Genomic DNA, 22,364 nt, shown 5'->3' on the forward strand with positions numbered 1-22,364 from the left:
TCTGTTTGGTGGTCAAATGTTCATCCTGACAAAATGACTTTATCATCACCAAACCTACTGGACTGCCTGATCTTCACAATTATTAGTTAGAATACCCATAACATTCAGATACTTCTAGTTGTAGAATAATTCATGTTAAGGCAATGAGGCAATATCATGAATAACTACATGTAAAATTACCTCACAGTGGGAAAGGCCAAAGGATCACCACACACATTATCTTCTGTTGGTACCTGCATTAAATCTACTAAATTACTATTTCATTAATAAGAGACCAAAGTTTGACATCTCTGAACATACAGCATTTCTTTCTCTCCATCCACAAACTCAAAATCCCCTACCTCAAACAAAAAAGGCAAAAAATTAATTTCTGGATGATCACAGCTGTAGTTTTCTCAGGTTTTGGTCAAAATTATTGCTGATATGAACACGTTGCCCCATCGATTTTTCTTTAATAAAGTTGCTCACTGTTGCTGTAACAGGAAGTCACACTTAAAAAAATGTTTTGATGGGCGTAAGTAACCTCACACCTTTTGTTTGAGCGATTTCCTTCCTGAGAGGAGCTCACCACTAGGTCATGATTAAGGGCTTTAGTATCTCCACCTCTGATGCAGTCGTCTTACTGAAGCTCTCGGTGGCGTCCCGGTGTGCAGCATGGGCGACGCAGCTGTCTGCGACATGATAAATGCAGCAGTAGTGCTCAGTTGCTCATTCATGTATGCTCAAAGAAGTCCTGTGCAGAGGTGGTAGTGATGGATGAGCCAAAACTTTGGGTGGGTGGCCCAATCACTGAGCAAGTCTTTATTTTGCACACATGTGCTCACTCTCTGTCAAAAATATTTTTTTTAACACAGCTGTGTTTCTTTTTTTTTTTTAAGAGATCAATGCTGTTTGCAGCAGTATTCTTTTTACATTGCAATTTTTATTTTTTTTAAACGCAATTAAACACAATTTTTCTCCCTGGAGCAGTACCACCATCCAAAAGCATTCTACTGATTTATGACGCTTGAACAAAGCATGCAGTTTTTCAGCTGATTTATAGCTGTAGATGTGGGGGCACATGATCTTACTAATTCAGAAATAATGCCCCACATCTGAGTAACTTCACAATATAGGATGAAGTGCTTGGGATGAACCTATTCTGATGCCTTAAATAAAAATATCTAATCTGGAAAGATTATTGCACAGTCTTTTTGTTTTTTTGTTTTTTGTGTGTTGTTTTTTTTTTTTTGCTACCTTCACTGCTGCATAACTTTCTGTACACATAAAAAGTCTGCATGCTTCAAAGTGGACAGTGGCGGTAGCACTGGTTTGTGAGTGGGATCAGAGACAGTGTCTCTTTTGGGGAATTTATGCCTCAGATTTCTTCTGCAAATTTTTTAAATAAGCCAGACAACAGTCACTGATTATCCAGATGATAGATTGAGTATTTACTTTGGATCCAGGGTTACTGCATGATGCATTACCTTAAAAAGATTCATTACCTTTCTCCGCCAGCGAAGAAATATGTCCTTTCTGATGCATCTACAGTCATGGAAAGAGGACGACTTCCTTCAGGGCAGAGTTTTTGTTAAAGCATGATGCCACATAGAAACTTCTTCTTCTCTTAGAGACTGACTCGGCTTCATGGTTTTCAACAATAGTCAATATTTGTTGAATTAACTTTATAGCTTAAACAAAAGCTATAAATGGATGTCACCCTATAGAAAAATTATTGCTGCATCCTTAAGGAAGATTGTAAGGAGTCCAGAACTGAAATTGTAGCCCCATATTTTATTGTACTCAATAGCACTCACCTGAATCTTAAAAAGATCTGCCCACAGATCACAGCCCACACTGTATGAAACACTGAATGACACATTAACCCAGATTCCATGTTTGTTACAGCAGTGGAAGGAAAATAAATGATATAGTAAATAAATATAAAAATGAAAGGTCAACTGACTGTGATGGTATTGACATAATAATAATAAAGAAGGTGACTCTGGAAATCATTCAGCCGCTAACATATATTTGTAATCTGTCGATTCAAAAGGGTGCATTCCCACAAAAAATGAAAATTGCAAAAGTCATCTCACTATATAAATCTGGGAATAGACATCATTTCACAAATTACAGACCTGTTTCATTACTTCCACAATTCTCCAAAATTTTGGAAAAAGTATTTGTTGCAAGATTGGATAGATTTGTTAGTAAACACCAACTACTTGCTGAGACTCAGCGTGGATTTAGGTCTAAAAGATCCACAGCGATGGCTGTTCTTTCATTTAATATAAGAGGTGACCAGTGCATTAGGTAAAAAGAAACCCGCTGGGTATTTATTGACTTAAAAAATGCATTTGATACAATTGATTGTGAAATACTCATCAAGAAACTCGAGCGCTATGGTCTAAGAGGAGTAGTTTTGCATTGGATGAAACGTTATCTCAGCAACAGGCAACAATTTGTGCAATTGGGTGATTTCCAGTTCTGATGCCTAGACATTGTTTGTGGTATTCCCCAAGGCTCAGTATTGGGACCAAAGTTGTTTATCTTATACATAAATGACATATATAAGGTTTCCAAAACACTTAATTTTGTTTTATTTGCAGATGATACAAACATTTTTTGTACAGGTAAAAATTTATGGCAGCTTTTGATAGAAATGAGTTGAGAGTTATGTAAATTGAAAAAGTGGTTTGATATCAACAAATTATCATTAAATTTACACTAAGTATTGTATTTACACTCAGAATCATGAAAGTCTTTATTATTATTATGTTTCGTTGTCTGAAATAAATGATCAAATCATCTTTATAGTAACGCAATATAAAACATCTATTTTTTATTTATTTTTTGTCTTTAATCAGATAGACAACACAGAAGTCCTACTTCATCCCAAAACCTTCTTTGGAAATTTAAACTGAATAAAATATATGAAAAATATGCATATCAAAAATGATATTCAGAAACCGCAATAGCCTAATTTTGTTGTCTTTTTTTTCCTGGTTTAGTTCCAGCTGTCAGAAGCTGTTGACGCCTTCCTGATTTTGCCTCAATCCACTCTGAGGAGCGTCTGACAACGCTCGCGCTGCCTGGACCCACATTTGAATAAGCCATTTGTGTTTACAATGTGAGCCAGCGCTCACACACAAACACTCAAAGAAAAAAAATATCAGGGTGAATTTGTGAAGCACAATGAGCACACTTGACAGCGTTATCAGCAGTGCGCTGGTATGTTGACTTTATAATGTATAAGCAGTATAGCAGAAGATCAAGGCAAGAATATTTCTCCAGGCTCATATTGAGGTTGCATTGAGACAGTCAGTTTCCGGCTTTGATCTGCACTTTGCAAAGGATTGCCTGCCTGAATTCTTAAGAAAGACTTGTCTAAGTGAACGCTGTGCAAAATGACAGATTTTGCACCCTTACATCCCTTCTTTGTATCCTCAAAAAAAAAAAAAAATTAATTCAGACCATTGCTGTTCAAACTGCACCGCCCTAACTACCGACTTTTGAACCTGTGTTTTCCTCCAAACACTGCAGTGTTTCATGTGAGTGTCGGGAACTAATTAGCGCAGTACCAAGTGATTGTTCAGATGTTTCACTGTTTACCTGACAGTGACAAACGGCTCAGCCTCCAGCTGTCGGGTTTGACAGCTCGCTGTGAAGATGACTGTACCCAGGCTCCGTCCAGCCTTGGCTCCTCTTGCAGCACAACTGCCTGTCATCCCACGTACTTGAAATGTGTTAGCATCATTACAGATGGCCTCCGTAAATGCTGCTGACAGAGGTATAACTATCTCCCATAACTTTCAGCTCTCCGTGGCAGATGCTCCCTGCCAGGCCCGAAGATGAACAGTTGTCATTTGTCACTTTTTCTGCGGCTGCCACAGACGTGGACGCAGACCAGCCTGCGCTGCTCAGAGCAGAAACCCTCTGATGGTCACACATCGTCTGCCAAACATAGTTTGTCAAATCTGAAAACGTGAAAAAAAATATTTTTGGGTGACAAAAGGACCCAAAGAATATCTTTTGGGCCTCTTTCTACAGGCCTGATCTAGGTTGCAATCTAAAGTCTGTTCTTCATATCGTTGTTGTAATTTTTGTTGCAGAAATCCCTCGCCCACACTTCGAAATCCTGACCAGTGGTGCAGAAGTTTCAGCCATTTCATCAGCCAGTAAGTCTCATGAAAGTTGAAGTGAACTTAAATGTTTTCTGTAGGTCTACATGTTTTAAAGGAGGACAAGGTTTTAGTTCCCTTTTCCATCACCAATAGAATCTCCCTATCAAGCAGGTTTTCACACCAATAAATGAATAAAGAAGTATATTTAGCATACAGCTCACAATATATATATTTTTTCATTTCCATGACTGAAATCAATAAATTAATTCAGAAGCTAGAAAAAAAAAACAAAGCAAGCAGAAGGAAACTGAGATAACCGCCAAGTGGTGCAGAAAAGTGGTGCATTTTTGTATTTGTCATGAAAGATGCTGAAGATAGTGATAAAGTGAGCTGGGTACCAGAATTGGGTGACAAACGATAACAAGACGCCACAAATTCAGCGCGCTAGAGTGAGGAAGAAAAAACACCTTCAGTATTATAGAAAATTAATATCATTCTGCTCTCATTATCACCGCTAGGGTTGAGCTACAATTAATCATGAAAATAAATACAGTTTGTTACAGTTACAGTTTGTTTATCCTTGTTTTTCTGTAGTAAAGTTAAACAAAAAAACTATTTCACTAAAAATATTAACGAGTGTTATTCTGTAAGACCTGGCAGGAATGCATATGCAAACAGAGAAGGACCTGAATCTGGTATTTTATCACCAGATTATCCCAACCCTCTCTCCTTCTCTTTTCTTCTCTTTTGTTGACTTTCATCGGTGTAAATCTGCCATAGAGGAACAAAGAGATTTACCTGAGTTATCTGTTCAATCTGAGGCCCGGATAACTTATCATTTGCTCCGCTGTGCAAAGCTAATAATGTCAGGCTTGGCACGTAGCGAATGCCTGGAATATACAACCTTAATATGTGACTCGGAGAGCACTGTTCGCCTGAGCCGTAATGAGAAAATAAAATTCAATTTGCTGACTTTGTACAGGCGAGATTTTTACCTGACAGTATGTTTGCATGTAACAAAGAGCTAACCATGAGTTTTGAGGACTTGTTTGCTTTTCAGTTAATGCTTGATCTTTGTCTCGTTTCTCCTTCATGCATAAATTAGTGACCACTCGGTTTTTACATTTTTGCAGTGCAGTTACAGAGGGTTTAATTGATACTTTTTATTTGCAGGTTTGTAATTTGTATAATGGCTAATCATTAATCTCCTTAGACAAAGCTATACACTTTGTAGGATGAATGCAGAGAGGCTGGACAATGTTATCAGTCTTTGCAGGCTGCTTGTGAAGCCTCTGCAACCTTTGTAGGCCTGCATGCATATGTGTGTGAATGAGTGAGTGAGTGCATGTGTGAGGGAGAAAGTGTGTTCAGGGGGCAGCTTGGGAAATGAGAGGAGGGATTCTGGATAATAAATCCATCATCGGTGTCTCCACTTGGGCAGCCAAAGAGCTGACTTGGTTGACAAAGTGGCCTTCCGCTCAGCATCCTGGCAGCACAGCCTGGCTAATAGCAACAACCTCTGCTTAATGCCCTGACACTAATGAATTCATGGAATTAGCTTTCAGAGCTGAGCAAACTGATAAAAGAAACAGAATTTCTGCTGCGATTAGCTGAAAGCAACTTGACTGGTGAGTTTTAGCTTCAGCTTAACAACCAGTGGTGTTTTCTTAAAGGGGTGGTGGGGGTATTAGGTAAAATGTCATTTTTGAGCTTTACATCATGATATAATCTTATTCTCATTGCTTTGATTCTTTCAAGCATATCTGAGGAATCCTTGAATCTCCCAACCACTGAGGGTGCCTAAACGCTTGCTCTCACAAAGCTCCTCCTCAGAGTCTCCTGCCCAGTTTCTGCCCCTCCATGCCTTCTTCACTCAGCTCCACTGACATTAGCAGTAATTAGAAAAACCCCTGGTGGTTTTATGCATTGTGAAATACAAACTATTTCACAGTGCAGCGATCCGATTGGTGGTTATAAATGACCTATTGGAAAGGCATTGTTGTGACGACGGTGGAGTGTCAGAAGGAGCAGGGGCTTCTCAAAGAGACAGACCATTTTTAAGGCATCATACGGAAAAGTCAAATTTCTTTTATGTCATGTTTGATACATATGTCATTTTTATAACAGTTGAGTTTAACAGTTACTAGATTGAGCTATAAATGGCACAATGTGTCTTTAAAATACACAATACCATCCCTCTAAATCTAAAGGTGGTCTAAAAAAAACACCTTTAGATTAACTCAACTAATCAATGCGTAATCAAGGATTTGCTCACCACAATGAATGTTAATTATCATGAACGTTCAGGGGAACCATTGAGCTGTTGTTGAGTTGATCTTAAAGCTTAAAGGGGAGAACTTGTGTATGCAACAGTCTGAGAAAGGTGTGGGCAAAGGCAGATATTAAAAAGCTCTGTGTCTCCAGTCTCTGGCAAACAGTTTGAACAATCTGTCTGCTGATCTGAGGGAAACTCAGACTTGTTTCAGACTTCTTTCAGTTTCAACAATGTTCAGGTGATTCTGCTAAAGATTTATAAACACCTAAATAATTCCTTAGTTTCCTAATAACTGTGTTTTTTTTTCTCTGTTTCTAAGGTGTTTGATAAAGGACTTTGAGGCCCGTCCATCTGTGACCCATCTGCTGGAGCATCCCTTCATCAAGCAGGTCCATGGCAAGGATGTGGCTCTCAGCCAGCAGTTAGCAGATCTTATCAGAGAGCAGCAAGAAATCGGGTGTAGAACCAGAACAAGGTAAGGCTTTTTTTTTTTTTTTTTTTTTTTTAAACAATTTCCTAAAGTGTCTGTGCACAAGAAATGGTGACAAATCTACACTTCCCTTGTTGGGTGTTGAGTTCTCGATTTCAGATGCAGGGGGGATCAATTGCGTGCTGTAATCAAGTCTGACCAGTAGGGGGCAACCTCTCATCTTGTTATGTTCAGGCGCATGGAGATGAGACATAACAATTTGTCATTAAAGATAAACTCAAAGAGTGTGACTAATTCCAAAACAGCGATTGTGATGAATTACTTGAAATTAATAAAACCAATTCAGTTAAATCTATGTTCAACTATTTGTCTTGTCCACTCAATGAAGCCCCTGATTGGAGGAATAAATATCAGCTTCAAACAAAGTAGGATTTTGCAACAATAGCTAGTGAGCTAGTTATTGATCCGCTGGCCTGCAGAATTCACATATGAAGGGAAGAGATTTCATGAGGTTAAAGCTTCGCTGAGAGACTCACAGGGCAGTAAATGACAGCGCAAACTGTCACCATTTTACTGGAGGAGTACTGACTCTGGCAGTGCTTAATCTTCATTATAAAAGAGTTTGCTGAAGCTGCCCTTGACTGAGAGTCCTGATGCCTTGCCAGCTCTGTTTACTCCCGAGAGCATGCAGAGTTGGTGCCTGAGCCTGATCCCGAATTCCTGTCCACAGTGAAAGTGGATAATGGGATTAGGAGCTGGTAGGGCGAGAACTGGGCTCGCCCGGTTTAGTCTCCCATGCCACTGATCGTCGAACAATGAAGCAGATAAGAATAAGAAAGACGTGGGGAACTTAAAAGTAGCTGCCGTAGGTGGAATAGCGTGGTTTACTTCAAAGCGGGAGAGAGTCAGACACTGGAGGTCTCAAGTCCTCCAACGGGACACGAGGACAAGGAGTCACTTCTTAGGGCGCACATGTCAAGAGTATTTCCCCGATGCTGCTTTTTCTGCTGCATTGACGCTGAAAAATTAAGACGAAGGCAGAGGAGGAAACATTTACTAACCCGGAGCTAGAATATCTTCACTCTTATGATTGATTATTTATTGTAATAGAATATATATATACAGCTAGTGAACTGAATATCACAGGATATGTTGTGATTTTTATGTGTTCCTTCAGAATTTAATTTTATAACTCACAATCTACTGCTGTGCTATGAAAACGTTTTAGGTTTTCTCTGTTTTGGCTTCTTTTTTAATCTTACATACTTGTTTATGATTATTAAAATGACGTGATATCAGACAAAGAAAGAGTAAATACAGAGAAGTAGCTATAAAGTTATAACTTACCAAGAAACAAAAGGTATTCAAACCAATCTGATCCTGTATGTGAAAAAATATTCCTTACAACCCGTTGACAGCAACAGATGTCATTTGCAAAAACACTCGTCTTTGTAGAAATGTTTTAATTCAGACCAAAGTTCAAATTTATGGTTCTATCAAGTACAGCTTTTTACATTCAGGATTTTGACAAAATCAACATCCAGACATCTTACAATGACATCTGAACTAGTTAAACTAAAAGAAAAACAGATGGTTAGCCCTCATGATGCCTTGTTTTGTCTAAAATGTGTTGAATACACCTGCTAATGACTTCCAAAAAAGAAAAACGAAAATTAGACTGCAAAGACACCAGGACTTGTTCATGCATGAAAACTGAATTTAATTCTGCAGAGTCATTAAATCCAACTACCAGCTGCACTGGGTTTTGGAAATAATAAATCGGAATCTAAAGGTTGGTTTGTGAGCTCTAAATTTAACTTCAGAACATCAGTCCTGGTGCTCCCAGCATTGGGACTGTTGCCATTATTTTCACAAGTGGTGGTTAACAAAGACGCCACAAACAAATTGAACACAGCAGTCAGACTGTTGTGTTTTGATGAGCAGAGATGTTTTAATTAGCTTTCATATACCTTATCTAAATATGTACCCAAAATCTAGATGCTTTTAAAAGACGCTTGTTCTTCAGGAATAAAGTCTTGTAGCCTGTTATCATTTTGGCTGTTCTGTTGAGGATAAGTAGACCTCTGATCAATCAGACGATTCTGAAGGCTGTATATCCATCTGCATTAGTGTTATACCAAATGATTCTGCAGATAGTGAGGAATGAAGCATATACTGCCTTCTGTTTGATGAACAAACTGAAAATATTTTAGTGGAACAGTAACTGATTACAGACCAAATAGGATTTGATTTGCTTTTTCTAACTATTTGGATTTGAATTATTTAGTGAATTTACAACTTTCAATGTCTATGTTTGAAATAACCTGTACCATTTTTTATGTTACTTTGATTATAACACCTTTGTTAGTTTCATTGTTCACAAGTTTCTTTTTTTTCTGTCTTGTTATTATGACTCACTGCAGGTGGCTTTTGGTTCTTAATTAAATTAATCAAATTAAATTCTTTTGGTATGCATTTCTATTGCCTTCATTTTATAATTTATATTGAAAGTGATTTTTTTTAAACAATTTTTTTCTTTCCTTCTGTCTTTCTGTCTTTCTATCTTTCTTTCTTTCTGAAACCAGGGTAAAAAAAGACAACAGAGTCACATAAAGACTTGCAAATAGAGCTTTAAAAATTAATGAAAGAAGTCCCTATTTAGGTTATGACTTGTTTTTAAGAACAGTGTAACTTTGTCAGCCGCTCTGTGCGTCTGACTGGGGCAGGAACAGAAAGTTATGAACATGAAATCATCAGACAGCTTCTTCCCCACAACACTTCGGCTTATTGGCTTGTTATCCAGAAACAAATGATCTACTGTGTGAAAATAAATCATGTGAGGCTGCAGCTGCACAGATTCATCAGTGTGATGGATTCATTGTTGGTTTCCTTGTTTCTCTCTGGGAGTCTGTTGACATCATAAAACACCTCTATCTTATGAATTTAATGGAAAAGGTTGATTGCTATTAGATTGCAGTTCCTGCAGGGGTGTGGAATCTGAGCCACACCTCTGTTTCACGCTTTCTCACATTCACTGTTGTCCCTGGAGGTTTTCATGGAGCCAGCTGGCTGCATGTTGACCTCTGGCCTCATGGGACTTGTTGAAGAGTAATAGGCCAAAACACAGATGAAGAGCAATCACAGCTGGTTTTACTGGGAGATGAGTCCCCTGGGGGAGCTTTACAGAGCTTTACTCAGCCCTTCGATGTGACTGGGGCTCAAATTCAGCCATCAGGCTACTTTTGGTGTCCTGTTGCAGCTTGTAACATATATTATGCCCTTTATTTCAAACAGGCACAAGCGGATTAATACTCGTAAAACCCTGATAATTGAAAGCTGCCCTGATGATGATCTGGTAAATCTGGAATTTCTAGATGAGGTAAAGTTGCGTTAAACTGGGATTAATCAATTCTGATCACTTTTATTTCTACTTCTGCTTGACTATTGTTTTTCTTTTTAAAGGAGATAATAATCAGTCGTCTCCAGAAGCGGTACGATGAGCTTCATGTCTACACTTATGTTGGCGACATCCTCATCGCTCTCAATCCTTTTCAGAATCTCAGCATCTATTCTCCTCAGGTTGGTGGAAAAAAAAACATTTTCACTTGTTCCCAGTGCTAAACGTTTGAATCGAACTGGTAAAAAACCAAAACAATACTATGAGCTGATCATTTCACATTTTCACCATTTTGTGAATTTGGAGTGTTGAAGGTTTTGTACCTTACATACAAAACCTTCAAGATTGGAAAAGGAGGCGTCTCTCTCTGATCAGATGTTTATAACGTATCGTGTGTCGATTATAGTGATTAAACTTTTTCCAGTTCATAACAAATGCTTGCCCTTACTTTAGTTCAGAGTGGTTTGAATTATTAATACATGTTCATATTTCTCCACTTAGACATTTGACGTTTCACAGCTTTAATATAAACAAGTTATTATTAATATATTATATTTTGTCTCAAATAAATATAATATTCATTATAATCTGACCTGACATTTACAACCTAAAATCTCTTTTATCCCCTCCTATTGTCCTTGCACTGACTAAGTTTATTTTATGCTCATCTTCACATATTTTGTCATAATACAGAAAAAGTGGTAACACTCTATTTGACGGGTTGTGAATAAGACGGTCATGACACCGTCATAAACATAAACAAGAAATTCTGTTATAAAAGTATTACTGATTAAACCTTAGCTTTATGTTATTAAAGCTAAAGTTTAATCAGTGTTACTTTAATAACAAATTTATATCAGATCATGATTTCTTGGTTGATGTCAAGTTGCCATAACATTTTGAATAATGTCAGCTTTGTGTTAAGTGTTGTGATTTACCAAATGACACTTTATGACAGCTGTCATAAATATTTATGACTCATGACTCATGACAGGTGTTATATTATGTTTATGACGGGGTCATGACAACCTTATTCACAACCCGTCAAAGTGTTACCTAAAAAGTTGACATTTACACCATTTTTAAATACCATTCATTCAGAACAGACTTTTTTTGTTTTGTTTTAAGCCTGAAACTCTTATTACTGATAACAAACTTGAAATGATCTGCTCTCACAAAAAAATATATATATATAAAGATAAAGATAAATAAATCAGGATCTACACATTTAATGATCTCACAAATATTGTACTATGGAAACGATGGAAACACAATTTGACTAGTAATTTGAAACTATTTTCTACAATCTGCCCTGCTGTCAGGGGAGTTGATCTGTCATGTCTGGCCCAAACTGGGATAAAAACCACAAAATGGTTTTTTGTACATATATGCAAAAATGCAGACTTTCTGAAAATTGTATGTATATGATCTGCACCTTCTTATAAACTCTTTCTTTTTTCTTCCTTAGTTTTCTAAGCTGTATCATGGCGTAAAGAGAGGTGACAACCCTCCACACATCTTTGCCACAGCAGATGCAGCGTACCAAGGAATGGTGTCTTTCTGCAAAGACCAGGTCCTCTGGAAGAATTTTACATATTGATATACATTTTTAAGTTTATCCTGTCGGACTGAAATGACCATTTCCGACTATGCATGTTCTTTTTTCAGTATGCTATGATATTGTAAAAGAAACACACTAAGCCAGTGGTTCCCAAAGTGTGGGGTGAGACCCCGAGGGGGGCGCCGTGCCATTGCAGGAGGGGGGTGGGTGAAGCGGTATGGATGAAGGAAAAAAAAAAAAAACAGTTACACAAAAGTGTTTCCCTGTGAAGATGGTTTGTAAATAAACTTCAGTGGAGTTTAAAAACAAAATATGTGTACAGGTTTATGTCTGGGTGAACGATATGTGTGCCCAGTTGATTTTTATGTTTGTTTTTCTTTTTAAGGGAGGATTATATTGTAAAATAGTTAAATATGTCTCTCTAGATAATAACAAAAAAGCTGTTTTTTCCTCCAACAAGACTTTTATCTTCCCCATTGTGTATTTTTTCCCTTTCTGTGTCCTCTTGCAAAGTTTAAACCTTGATGATTTTCTACAACATATTTAAAAGCAGCTGGCCTACGTTGGTGGTGTGGACTGTAGTCTTGATAGTTACCTGTTAAACCATAAAAAATGTCTTCGTTGTACATTGGTTGACAATGTGTTTTCACTGTTCTTTTAGTGCATCATCATTAGTGGTGAAAGTGGAGCAGGGAAGACGGAAAGTGCTCATTTGATTGTTCAGCATCTTACCTTCTTAGGAAAGGTATTTTCTCACATTATCAATATTTCTCATTGAACAGTGTTTACCAAGCAGTCTGTTATTCGTTCATGCAAAACTGAGAATGCATCACGTGCGCTTGATGCTTCTCTTAGGCAAACAACCGGACTCTGCGGGAGAAGATCCTGCAGGTCAACCCTCTGGTCGAAGCCTTCGGAAACGCCTGCACAGCTATCAATGACAACTCCAGCAGGTTTGGTAAATACCTGGAGATGAAGTTCACACCAGCCGGAGCCGTCATCGGAGCAAAGATCTCTGAATATCTGCTGGAGAAATCGCGCGTCATCAAGCAAGCAGTGTGAGTGAAACCTTTAATTTGCTGCATATTTAAATTTGTGTTGTGCTTCTAACAAATGTTTGTTCTTTATTCAGCGGCGAGAAGAACTTTCATATATTTTACTACATGTACGCCGGGCTTTACCACCAGTCCAAACTGAAGACCTACAGGCTGCCAGACAGGACGCCTCCCCGGTTTGTGCTACAGTTTTATGTGCTGAATTTATGCCTGGCCCTGCCATGTTTCTTAAAAATAAAATCACAAGTGTGTGAACTTTTTTCCAAACCTGGCTTTAAAGTAGAATGCTGTAAAACATTAGGTGCTAACTCCCTTTAAGATTTTTCAGTTTTTTTCTCTTCTGTCACACCAAAATGTTTTAGATAATAAAGCACATTTTACTTAAGAATTGGGCTTTTACTCAACTTGGACCAAGTAGAGTTGCTAACTATTGTCCTTATTAAATGTGCCATTTAAATACTGATGAAGGCTGCATAATATTAGGAAAATGCATATTGCTATTGCTAAATATGGAAATGATGAGATCAGTCATGAATAATGCACATTTTTTTAGACTTTTTTCTTTCTTTTACTATTATCTTTGGCACTTCCACTATTAAATGTGTATATGAATTGTTAGCTGTTGTCACTATACATTTCTTGTATTTACTCATGTTATTTACATTGTAAATAACAATGTAAATAATTTCGAGAGGAAAATAAAAAACAAAAAGAGAAGAAACCTGTAAAGTCTTGATGCCTGTTTTTAGATTTGTTTTTCTTTTTGCACTGTATCGTTTCTCTTTTTGACAACATCATCAAACTCTGACATACGCAACTTTCCTTGTGTTGAAACTTGACATCTCCTCCCTTAATCTCTTTCTCTGCAGGTACATTGACAGTCAGCAGAGCAAAGTGATGCAGGACATTGTCTCGAGGAAACAGTACAAGGAGCAGTTTGATGCAATTCAGGAGTGTTTCAGAAATATCGGCTTCACTGAAGAAGTACTTTGAAGAAGTTGAACTTAAACACTCAAACTTGCTTTTTCTTTAAGTGCCACAATTGGGCTTTCTTTTGTGCTTTTCTTTTCACAGGAGGTGAACTCTGTCTACAGGATTCTGTCAGGCATTCTGAACACGGGCAATATTGAGTTTACTGCCATCGCGTCTCATCACCACACAGATAAGAGTGACGTGCCAAACTCAGAGGCCCTGGAGAACGGTGAGACGCAGCAGCTCGGCTCTCTGTAACAGTGATCGCCTGTTTTCAACGAAACTATTTGAAACTTGTTTAGAGAAATGACTGTTTAGCACTTTCTTGCTAAAATGTGTGATGGCCCACTGGAGCAACACGTAATACAAAAAGCAAAAAAAATTCAACTATATTGTGGAAAACAGAATAACAACACAGTTGAAAGTTGAAACATTTCACAAATCTATAGGTTCCATCAAAATTATGGACTATTGTGATTATTTATTTCTTCGCTCCTTCGACATAAAATTGACTAAACTGAGAAGTCTTAACTTGTTACTATAAAATGGATAAAGTTTTATTAACAAAGAAAATGTGTTTTAGAGGTCTTATGGCATCTACTTTTGGGCATTAATTTCAGACTAACAGAAAAAAAGTGTTTCCTGATCTAAACGTTCTGCTTGCAGAAAATAAAACAAACAGCTATCAGACCTAATAAAGCGATGACAGAATAAAAAATATCTCTCATTATATTGATTTTCCATATTCTGTGGAAGACAGAAGAACTTTTTAAGCTTTTGAATCTCTTCTCTTTCTATATAAACAAAATAATGAACAAAACATGTTTCTCCTTCAGAACAAAAATATAAAAAACAAAAGAAAAGAAAAATTAAAACAGGAAACAAAAAAACAACAGTTTAGCAAAAACCTTATTAATTACTGGTGCATTTATTAGTGCTTTTACTTTATCTCTTAATGTATTAGATCAGATTAGGATTATGTATTGTGATATGTTGCATTATTGGCTTTTCCCCAGTATTGATCAAGTCTGAAACATTTATTACCGAAACAGAATGTATATGGAGGTGATATTTAAAAGACTTTCAGTTTATGATGACCCTCCTGAAGCAAAGCCTAGCCTTTCTGAATGGCATTATTTCATAATAAAATGCCATGTGTTTTCTGAATGGCATTATGTGTTTTATTTAAAAGACAAATCTCAGATTGTGAAAACCATTGTTCAAATTTCCTTTGCTTTCAGCTGCGTCTCTTCTCAGCATCGGCTCCGAGGAGCTCCAGGAAGCACTGACCTCTCAGTGCGTGGTGACGAGAGGCGAGACCATCATCCGCACCAACACCGTGGACAAAGCGGCCGACGTCCGAGACGCCATGTCCAAGGCGTTGTACGGACGCCTCTTCAGCTGGATCGTCAACCGCATCAACTCGTTGCTGCAGCCCGACATGAAGATCTGGTGAGAGTGCGCGTAGATCTGTGAAGATGTCAATTCTGCCTTTGTTGATCGTCTCGGACGCCGGCGCAGAACCTCTGCAAAGCCCTAATGACCTCTGTCTGCAGAGGAGGATGCAAAGATGCAGAGGAGAATATCAATGGGCACAAGACAAGCAAAAGAAAAGCAAAAGAAAAAAAAAAAAGAAGTTTTAATAAATTTTTGATACAGAGTTGCGTGCGGAGAAAATAATGTTCAGATGATTAAAAAGACTTCAGAGAGACTCCAAAGAGGCTTTTCATTGATCCAAAAGAATTTCTTTATAAATATGAGCATTGAGTGTCAAAGAGTCGTCTCGCAGAAATGAGGAGAAGCCGGAGTTCCTGTCTAAATTCAGTTCATCGTTTCTGATTCCTTATTGCCTTTAATAGCTGGGCAGAGCAGGCTTTTAAGGTGACCTTTACTTCATGTGGGGAACGACTGACTAAGAAGCAGGAGCATGGATATCATGTAAAAATATCACATAAAAACATGTTAATTCTTCGACTGTGCTATAAAATTGTTTTGTTTGTGCAGACACTGAAAACACTCTGAGGTGTGAGACTGAAACAAAATCAGTCTTTGAGCTTTTATAACACCCGATGTTTGTGATTTCATCCAGATCCGACTCTGTATATGGGTTGAAGTTGGATTATCATTAAAGTTTTATCAATTATTACGGCTGCTGGGGGATTTGCTGCTTCCTCCAACACAGAAGAATAAGTTTGTTTGTCCCCCTTTTCTCCTTTGAAGTGCTGCAGAGAGCTGGATGAATGTGGGAATCCTGGACATCTTTGGATTCGAAAACTTCAAGAAGAACTCGTTTGAACAATTGTGCATCAACATTGCAAATGAGCAGATCCAGTTTTATTTCAACCAGCACATATTCGCCCTTGAACAGGTGAGTTTTTCTGCAGATAACTTTGCAAACACTGACACTTTGCAAACTCACTTTAGCTCAAGATTCTCTTCAAATCTGCTGCGAATGACGAGCCATTTAAACAAAATACAGCTTTTGAAAATAACTACTTGTATTTATCTATTTGTTTGTTTTCAACATGACATCTTGCTTATTTGTTAGCATAATACACTTGTGCTCTACAAAATTACTCTTAATTGACTTAATAACCTGTTTGCTTTGAAGTGTGTTTAGTTTTTGTTTTGCTTGATGGAAATGAATAGTCGTTAATCAAGAAGCCTTTTAATATAACGCCTTTAAGTTAACATTGTTTCTCCAAGGCAAAGTGGAAGTTGTTGTTTTGCTTATTGACAAATGCCGAACTAAAGCACAAACCACAGGATATAATTCACTGCTTTCAGTCTCTTGTCCTCTGCTCTGCTCAGTCATTAGGATTTATCTATAGCAGCACGATTAAAATGCTCCAGTGTTTGTAAAAATATCCGTACCCCACCCCAACTTTTGGATATTTTGATTCAACCTGTGTTTATGAGAAAAACTTAACAAATCAGGCAAATATAAAGACCTGAACCATGAATGGTGCAGTTGGGGTAAGTTTCTACCAGCTTTGCATGTCCAATGGCTACATTTCTTTTACCTTCTTGTCCAAATAAACAAACTTGCTCAAATTGGAAGGTGTGTAACTGTGAGGATGAATTTTAAAGTCCTGCCACGTGTCTCTCAGCCATTATATTGTATCTTTATCTGGATGTTTAAGGTTTGTTGCCCTGGAAGATGAAGCTCCTACAGGTTTTCTTCCAGAACTTCCCGTCAACTCTGACCAACTTCTCTGTTTCATCTGACAAAAGAAATCCCCACAGCATGATGCTGCTACCACAATTGTTCGTGTTTTGAAGATGCTGTGGTCATTTGTTCATTTTTTTCACTATAGGCTACATTAGTGGAATGCATTACTGTACTTACTCTGTTGACAGAATAACTAGTAGTCCGCCTGAACCATGAATCTCTGCAGCTCCTCTGCACAAGCAGTTTGGCCTCTTTGCTGCTTCTCAGATTAATTCTCTCTTTAGCCAGCTTATAATTTTAGGTAGACAGCCATATTGATAGGTTTTGTCATCTTCCTTTAAATGTCTTTACAGACTCATCTCAGACATGTCTGCTGTTTCTTGCTTTTCATTATGCTGTTATTTCGTTTCCATTTCACAATTCTGCACAGCTCTGGGTGTCCCACAAAATTGCACTGAAGTTTGTGGTTTTGACATAAGAAAATATGGAAAAGTGGATAGGGTGTGAATAATTTCACATCAAAAGCTGCATATTCTGCTTTAAATGACGCTGTGATCATTGAAAATTGGGTCTTAAGCTTGTGAAAAAGTTTCTGCTGAGTTGTGGGGCTAATGTTCTGTACAAGAGGGATCTTTATTTGGTGTGCATGTCTTCAGTGCTGCTGTGCTCAAACTGATTATTCCAAGATGATGACTTAAACATGAAGAGGGTTTAGATCCATTGGTTCTACTTTATTGGTAAAATATATATTTAAAGGAACGTTTTGATCTGAAGTTAAATAGATGCCATAATAAGATATCACTGCGGGTTATTTGCACATTGAAATAAATTATGAATAAGTAAGTGGCTCTATTTGTTAGTTTGGAGCACTTCTTTATTATGCATTCATTCTATTATGCTGCAAACTTCATCACACAGCCAGCTGCAGCTCTTTGGTTTAGTTGATTATGAGCTCTTTTCTGCCCCTTGCACGTACGCACATCCACAAATCCTATTTACCCCAGATTGTTTAATTGGGTCATTTAGAAAAACCACTAACTGGCTTATTCTATATTTTCTGATCCTAATTAGATGGAATACCAGAGCGAGGGAGTGGATGCCAGCCTGGTGGAGTATGAGGACAACAGGCCCATTCTGGACATGTTCCTGCAGAAGCCAATGGGGCTTTTATCCTTACTGGATGAGGAGAGTCGCTTCCCCCAGGCCACCGATCAGACCCTTGTGGGTAAGACAGCAAATAACCGGTGCCCCATTTACAGAGGTACTGCATAAGTTTTTCACACAGCGTCAGGTTAGTTTGGATAGCTTTTAGTTTGTAATAAAAGCTTTTTGAATTTATTTGGTTTATCTTCATCTGATGATAAAGATTTGTTTGATGATCTGAAACACAAGTGTGACAAAAAAGCAGACAGATGAAACCTGTAGGGAGGAAAATGCTTTTTCACAACACTGTAGCTGCAGCTCTTTATGCATGCAAAGCCTTTTAACACCCCGTTTTATTATCTTATTATGTCTTGCTCACAGATAAATTTGAAGACAATCTGCGTTGCAAATATTTTTGGATTCCTAAATGCATGGACCTTTGCTTCGGAATACAGCATTATGCTGGAAAGGTATTGCATGTCTGTTTGCATTTAACACCTGACAATCTTGTTTGCTAGATTTTGGAGCATAAATTTAATAATGCACACACAGATTCTCACTCAGTCTCAATTGGATACCTGCATTTTCTGCAGCAATGATTTGAAATGATGCACTCAGATCATACTGGGCTCATGAGAATGAGATGACGTGTTAGTATGTTTTTAATATACAGAACTTTGGCTATCCTAGTGGCTTTTGAAATATGCTATAGAAATAAAGTTGATTGATTGATTGCAATCTGGATTTAAGCAAATTTGTAATTATGGTATAAACAAGCAAACACTCCATGGTGTGAGTAGTTACTGTGAAATAAGCCTGAGCTTTATACTTGTAGACCTTTAGCAGCTGACACCAAGCACTGTCAGCCTGTCTGATGAGAGATTTTATTGTCTGATTACATCACAGACCTTACATTAACTCAATAAACGCTTTCTATTTCACTTCAAAATAAGAGTTATGAACACAGAGGTGTTATGTTAAGCTTAAAGCTCTCATCTTCATATGTTTAGCTTGGACTAAACCAGCTTTTAGATGGTACAAATAAAGATCTCACTTTGATGAGAACTATGGTCTGATTGTTTTTGACTGCATCACTTGACTGCGTCTTCTTGATTGGTTGTTCATACAGTACATACTGCTATGAGATTAACTTCCAGGAACTTATTGGGTGCTTTCCTGGAACGTTCATAGTTATGGACTAAATCACACATCAAGTTCTGTAAAGCACTCCTTAAGTTCAGCAACATGTACAATCGGCAACATGTAAGTCCCAAAAAAGTAACTGGTATGTTCTGGGGAAGTTTTACCCATTAAGTTCTTTAAAGGGTTCTTGAAAACACCCAGCAACTTTCAGGAAAGTAAACCATTAGTTCCAATGAGGTTCAAGATGTATAGACTAATTGTTTTTTATTCAATTATAAACTTAAAATTGTTTTGAATGATTTTGCTGTAGGTTTTTGTTTAAGAAATGTCACATGTTTATACTATCAAACTGTGGTAGTATTTTGTAAATATTCTATTTATTCATTTTGACACAGAATATAGTGCATTGCTAAAAGAAAATTGCTTGGTTCCCTAATACTTAAGGCTTTTATTTGTATTTCTTGCGTTCTGCTCGACAGGTGATGTACAACGTAAATGGATTTCTGGAAAAGAACCGGGACACTCTTCCTGCAGATATTGTTTTGGTGTTGAGAACATCGGAGAATAAACTTCTTCAGCAGCTGTTTTCCAGCCCTCTGACTAAAACAGGTACGACAAATGAAAATTATGCCAATTTAACAAGTCTCAGGTAACATTGTTCTCATCCTCGCCTTAGAAACGGAAACTTTTGAGACAGGCAGTTTGTGTGATTGTGAGACTGTCTAAGTGCTGCTTCTATAAACGTTCAGGTAAGTGGGTTTCTTAAAGACGCGGCTCCCATCCATCCACTGGTCCTCCTCCACTTCAAGCCTCTGCGCGCCATTCTTGGATAAATCTGCACACTCCATTATCTCTTGAGAGGCTCAGCTCTCTGCGCAGCGCTCTGTTTTTATTTTCACTAAGCTTTCCCTCTTGGTTCCCCACTGCTGAATGCTATCTGCAAATTGTGGGTGCGGAGGGATATTTTATGATAAGGTTTCTAAATACCCGGGGGATGAGGAAACAGTATTTAGAGAACACAAAAGCAACTCGTCCCACCTTTTTTCTGTTTTTTAAATGAAGGTGGAGTAACTTAGCTGGCGCCGAGGCCTCCTGGTCACTTGACTTAGCTGAAATGCTAATAGATGTCTTAAATTATCAGATTCCCTCTCCTTTATTTCAGCTAAGCCACATTATGTGATCCACGTCCTATTTTAGGGAGGGGGGGGGCTGTAAAGGCCTGCTTTCGCTCGCAGCTACATTAAGAGGGAGCTTCGATTCACAAAAGACTCCCAAGCAGTGGAAATTTGTGACGTCTGTAAACTTCTATTGCAGCTTGTGCACAAGGGAGCCTTCGGCTATTTCCTCCTGCAATTAACAGGATGGCGTGCACTTCTCTGAAGTGCACGCCATAAAAACAAATGCATTGGACACATCTTTTCAGTAAACAGCGGCACTGAATAGAAGCTAAGATGTGCTGTAATGTTTACAGTAGGAGTCTCTTACATCTAAAAGCTTCTTTATTCTCTTATTGCTCTATGGTTTTGTATGCCCTGCCATTCAGAGGAAAGAACCACGTTAATGTGCGGATTTATCATAGAAATAAATTGTTTATGTGCATTTTTAACTTGCTAAAAGGCTTAAACAAAGCCCAGTGTGAGCAGTTAGTCTGTTTGTCGAGAGCTGGAGGTCTGGTCGCCTTACTGCCGTTTTTGAAAGTACAGATCATCTCTGAAGATAAAAGCTGGTCTGTCTTATCAGTCTGGAAAAGATGGAGCTCTGTTCAAAGTGAGATACAGCACAGCATAAGAAAATTAGAAATCTATTCTTCAGGGTAGAATTTTTGGAGGGATTTAATTTGCATCTCCCCTCCATGTTATAGATTCACTGTTATCTGTGAAATTACCGTTATCTGAGAGGATCTGATGGAAATCAGGTTTTACACCAGGGTGGTTTGAGTCTCTGGGGCTCTTCACAATATCACCACTAGGGGACACCCTCGTAGATCTGCAGCCTCTCCAACTGAGGTTGAAATATCTGTCCAAGGAAGTCCAAGAACGCACATACGTACCTGAAGGACGAATTGCCAGCTCATATTCCCTTACTTTGTATTTTCTCAATCCTAATACATGCATGTTTTTCTCGGTCTCTCTTACATGGCCACTTTGAAAATTTGATAGTCCTGGTGTAATGTTTGTGCTCGGTGAGCAGCAGGGAGGCAGGAAAGCCCCAGAAAGTAAAAATCTCCCAGGCTGTGAATAGCGAGGCCACTTGAGCCCCCAGAGAAAGCGGGTCCTTGAGGCCTGGACATGTGGTGGTGTTTTGTCAGAGGAAATGGGATGTATTTGCATGGACAAATTCCTGAGAGCCAGGGTCTTTTCCAGACTGAGGGAGGGGGATCAGAGTGTTTGAATTGGCGCAGCTAAGTCAGGCCTACCAGGGCCTGGGCCGCCTTCAGTGGTTGTGTGTGTGTATGTGTGTGTGTGTGTGTGTATGTGCGCGCGTGCGCGTTAGAGAGCGTGTGTGTTGCCTCAGGGCTGCCTGGGCCTGCTGATTGTACACACTCCACCTCAACACCGCCAGTCCTTTGTTCCAGCACAAAAAATGTTGTGATGTAAAGTGTGACTGCATTTATTATTACTATTGATGTGCTCTTTTTGTCCTCGTAAAGTAGGAATGACTGCGCCTCCCCACAATTTGTGAATGGTGAATATTTTGTGGCGTAGTGCAGGGGGAGACTTTACAGAAATTACAGCACATTTGCAATCCTAAACAGCAGTATCCCTTGTGTTTACCTCAGATAATGCAAGAGTTGGTGCAGTTCGGTGCAAGATTTTTCTCTGTTTCCTTTGTAAAAGTGGCCCAAACAACTGAGCTGTAATGCACACTTCCTGGGCATCCTACAATGGTAGGTTAATGGCATGACATGGTTAGGGTGATGCGCCTCATCAACCAACACAGTCCATTGATTAGGGGACAGAAAAATGTCACTGCTTGCAACAAACATGCTTTTAGGATGTGACACTTGATAATCACGTAATAATTTTAATCACTTGAATAATTTCTCACACTTTGATGCTTTTTTTCTTAACAACAATGTTCTCATGTAACTTTTCAAGGTTTAAAGTTTA

The 22,364-nt window shown here is 38.3% G+C and overlaps 1 protein-coding gene across 1 annotated transcript in view; it reads left to right on the top strand.

Moving 5' to 3' along the window:
- myo3b (myosin IIIB) overlaps positions 1-22,364 on the top strand; it is a 75,402-nt gene that overhangs the window by 13,932 nt on the left and 39,106 nt on the right. Inside the window, exons 10-24 of the mRNA XM_055032313.1 lie at positions 4,095-4,160; positions 6,701-6,856; positions 10,106-10,190; positions 10,274-10,390; positions 11,677-11,781; positions 12,431-12,514; positions 12,625-12,827; positions 12,902-13,000; positions 13,694-13,808; positions 13,899-14,025; positions 15,038-15,248; positions 16,017-16,164; positions 18,040-18,193; positions 18,493-18,581; positions 19,734-19,863. Coding sequence (XP_054888288.1) covers positions 4,095-4,160; positions 6,701-6,856; positions 10,106-10,190; positions 10,274-10,390; positions 11,677-11,781; positions 12,431-12,514; positions 12,625-12,827; positions 12,902-13,000; positions 13,694-13,808; positions 13,899-14,025; positions 15,038-15,248; positions 16,017-16,164; positions 18,040-18,193; positions 18,493-18,581; positions 19,734-19,863 — 1,889 coding nt within the window. The remainder of the gene's footprint in view (positions 1-4,094; positions 4,161-6,700; positions 6,857-10,105; positions 10,191-10,273; positions 10,391-11,676; positions 11,782-12,430; positions 12,515-12,624; positions 12,828-12,901; positions 13,001-13,693; positions 13,809-13,898; positions 14,026-15,037; positions 15,249-16,016; positions 16,165-18,039; positions 18,194-18,492; positions 18,582-19,733; positions 19,864-22,364) is intronic.

This window comes from Poeciliopsis prolifica, unplaced genomic scaffold, assembly GCF_027474105.1.
Source record: "Poeciliopsis prolifica strain line A6 unplaced genomic scaffold, Auburn_PproV2 SCAFFOLD007, whole genome shotgun sequence".
In the NCBI taxonomy this organism is placed as follows: domain Eukaryota; kingdom Metazoa; phylum Chordata; class Actinopteri; order Cyprinodontiformes; family Poeciliidae; genus Poeciliopsis; species Poeciliopsis prolifica.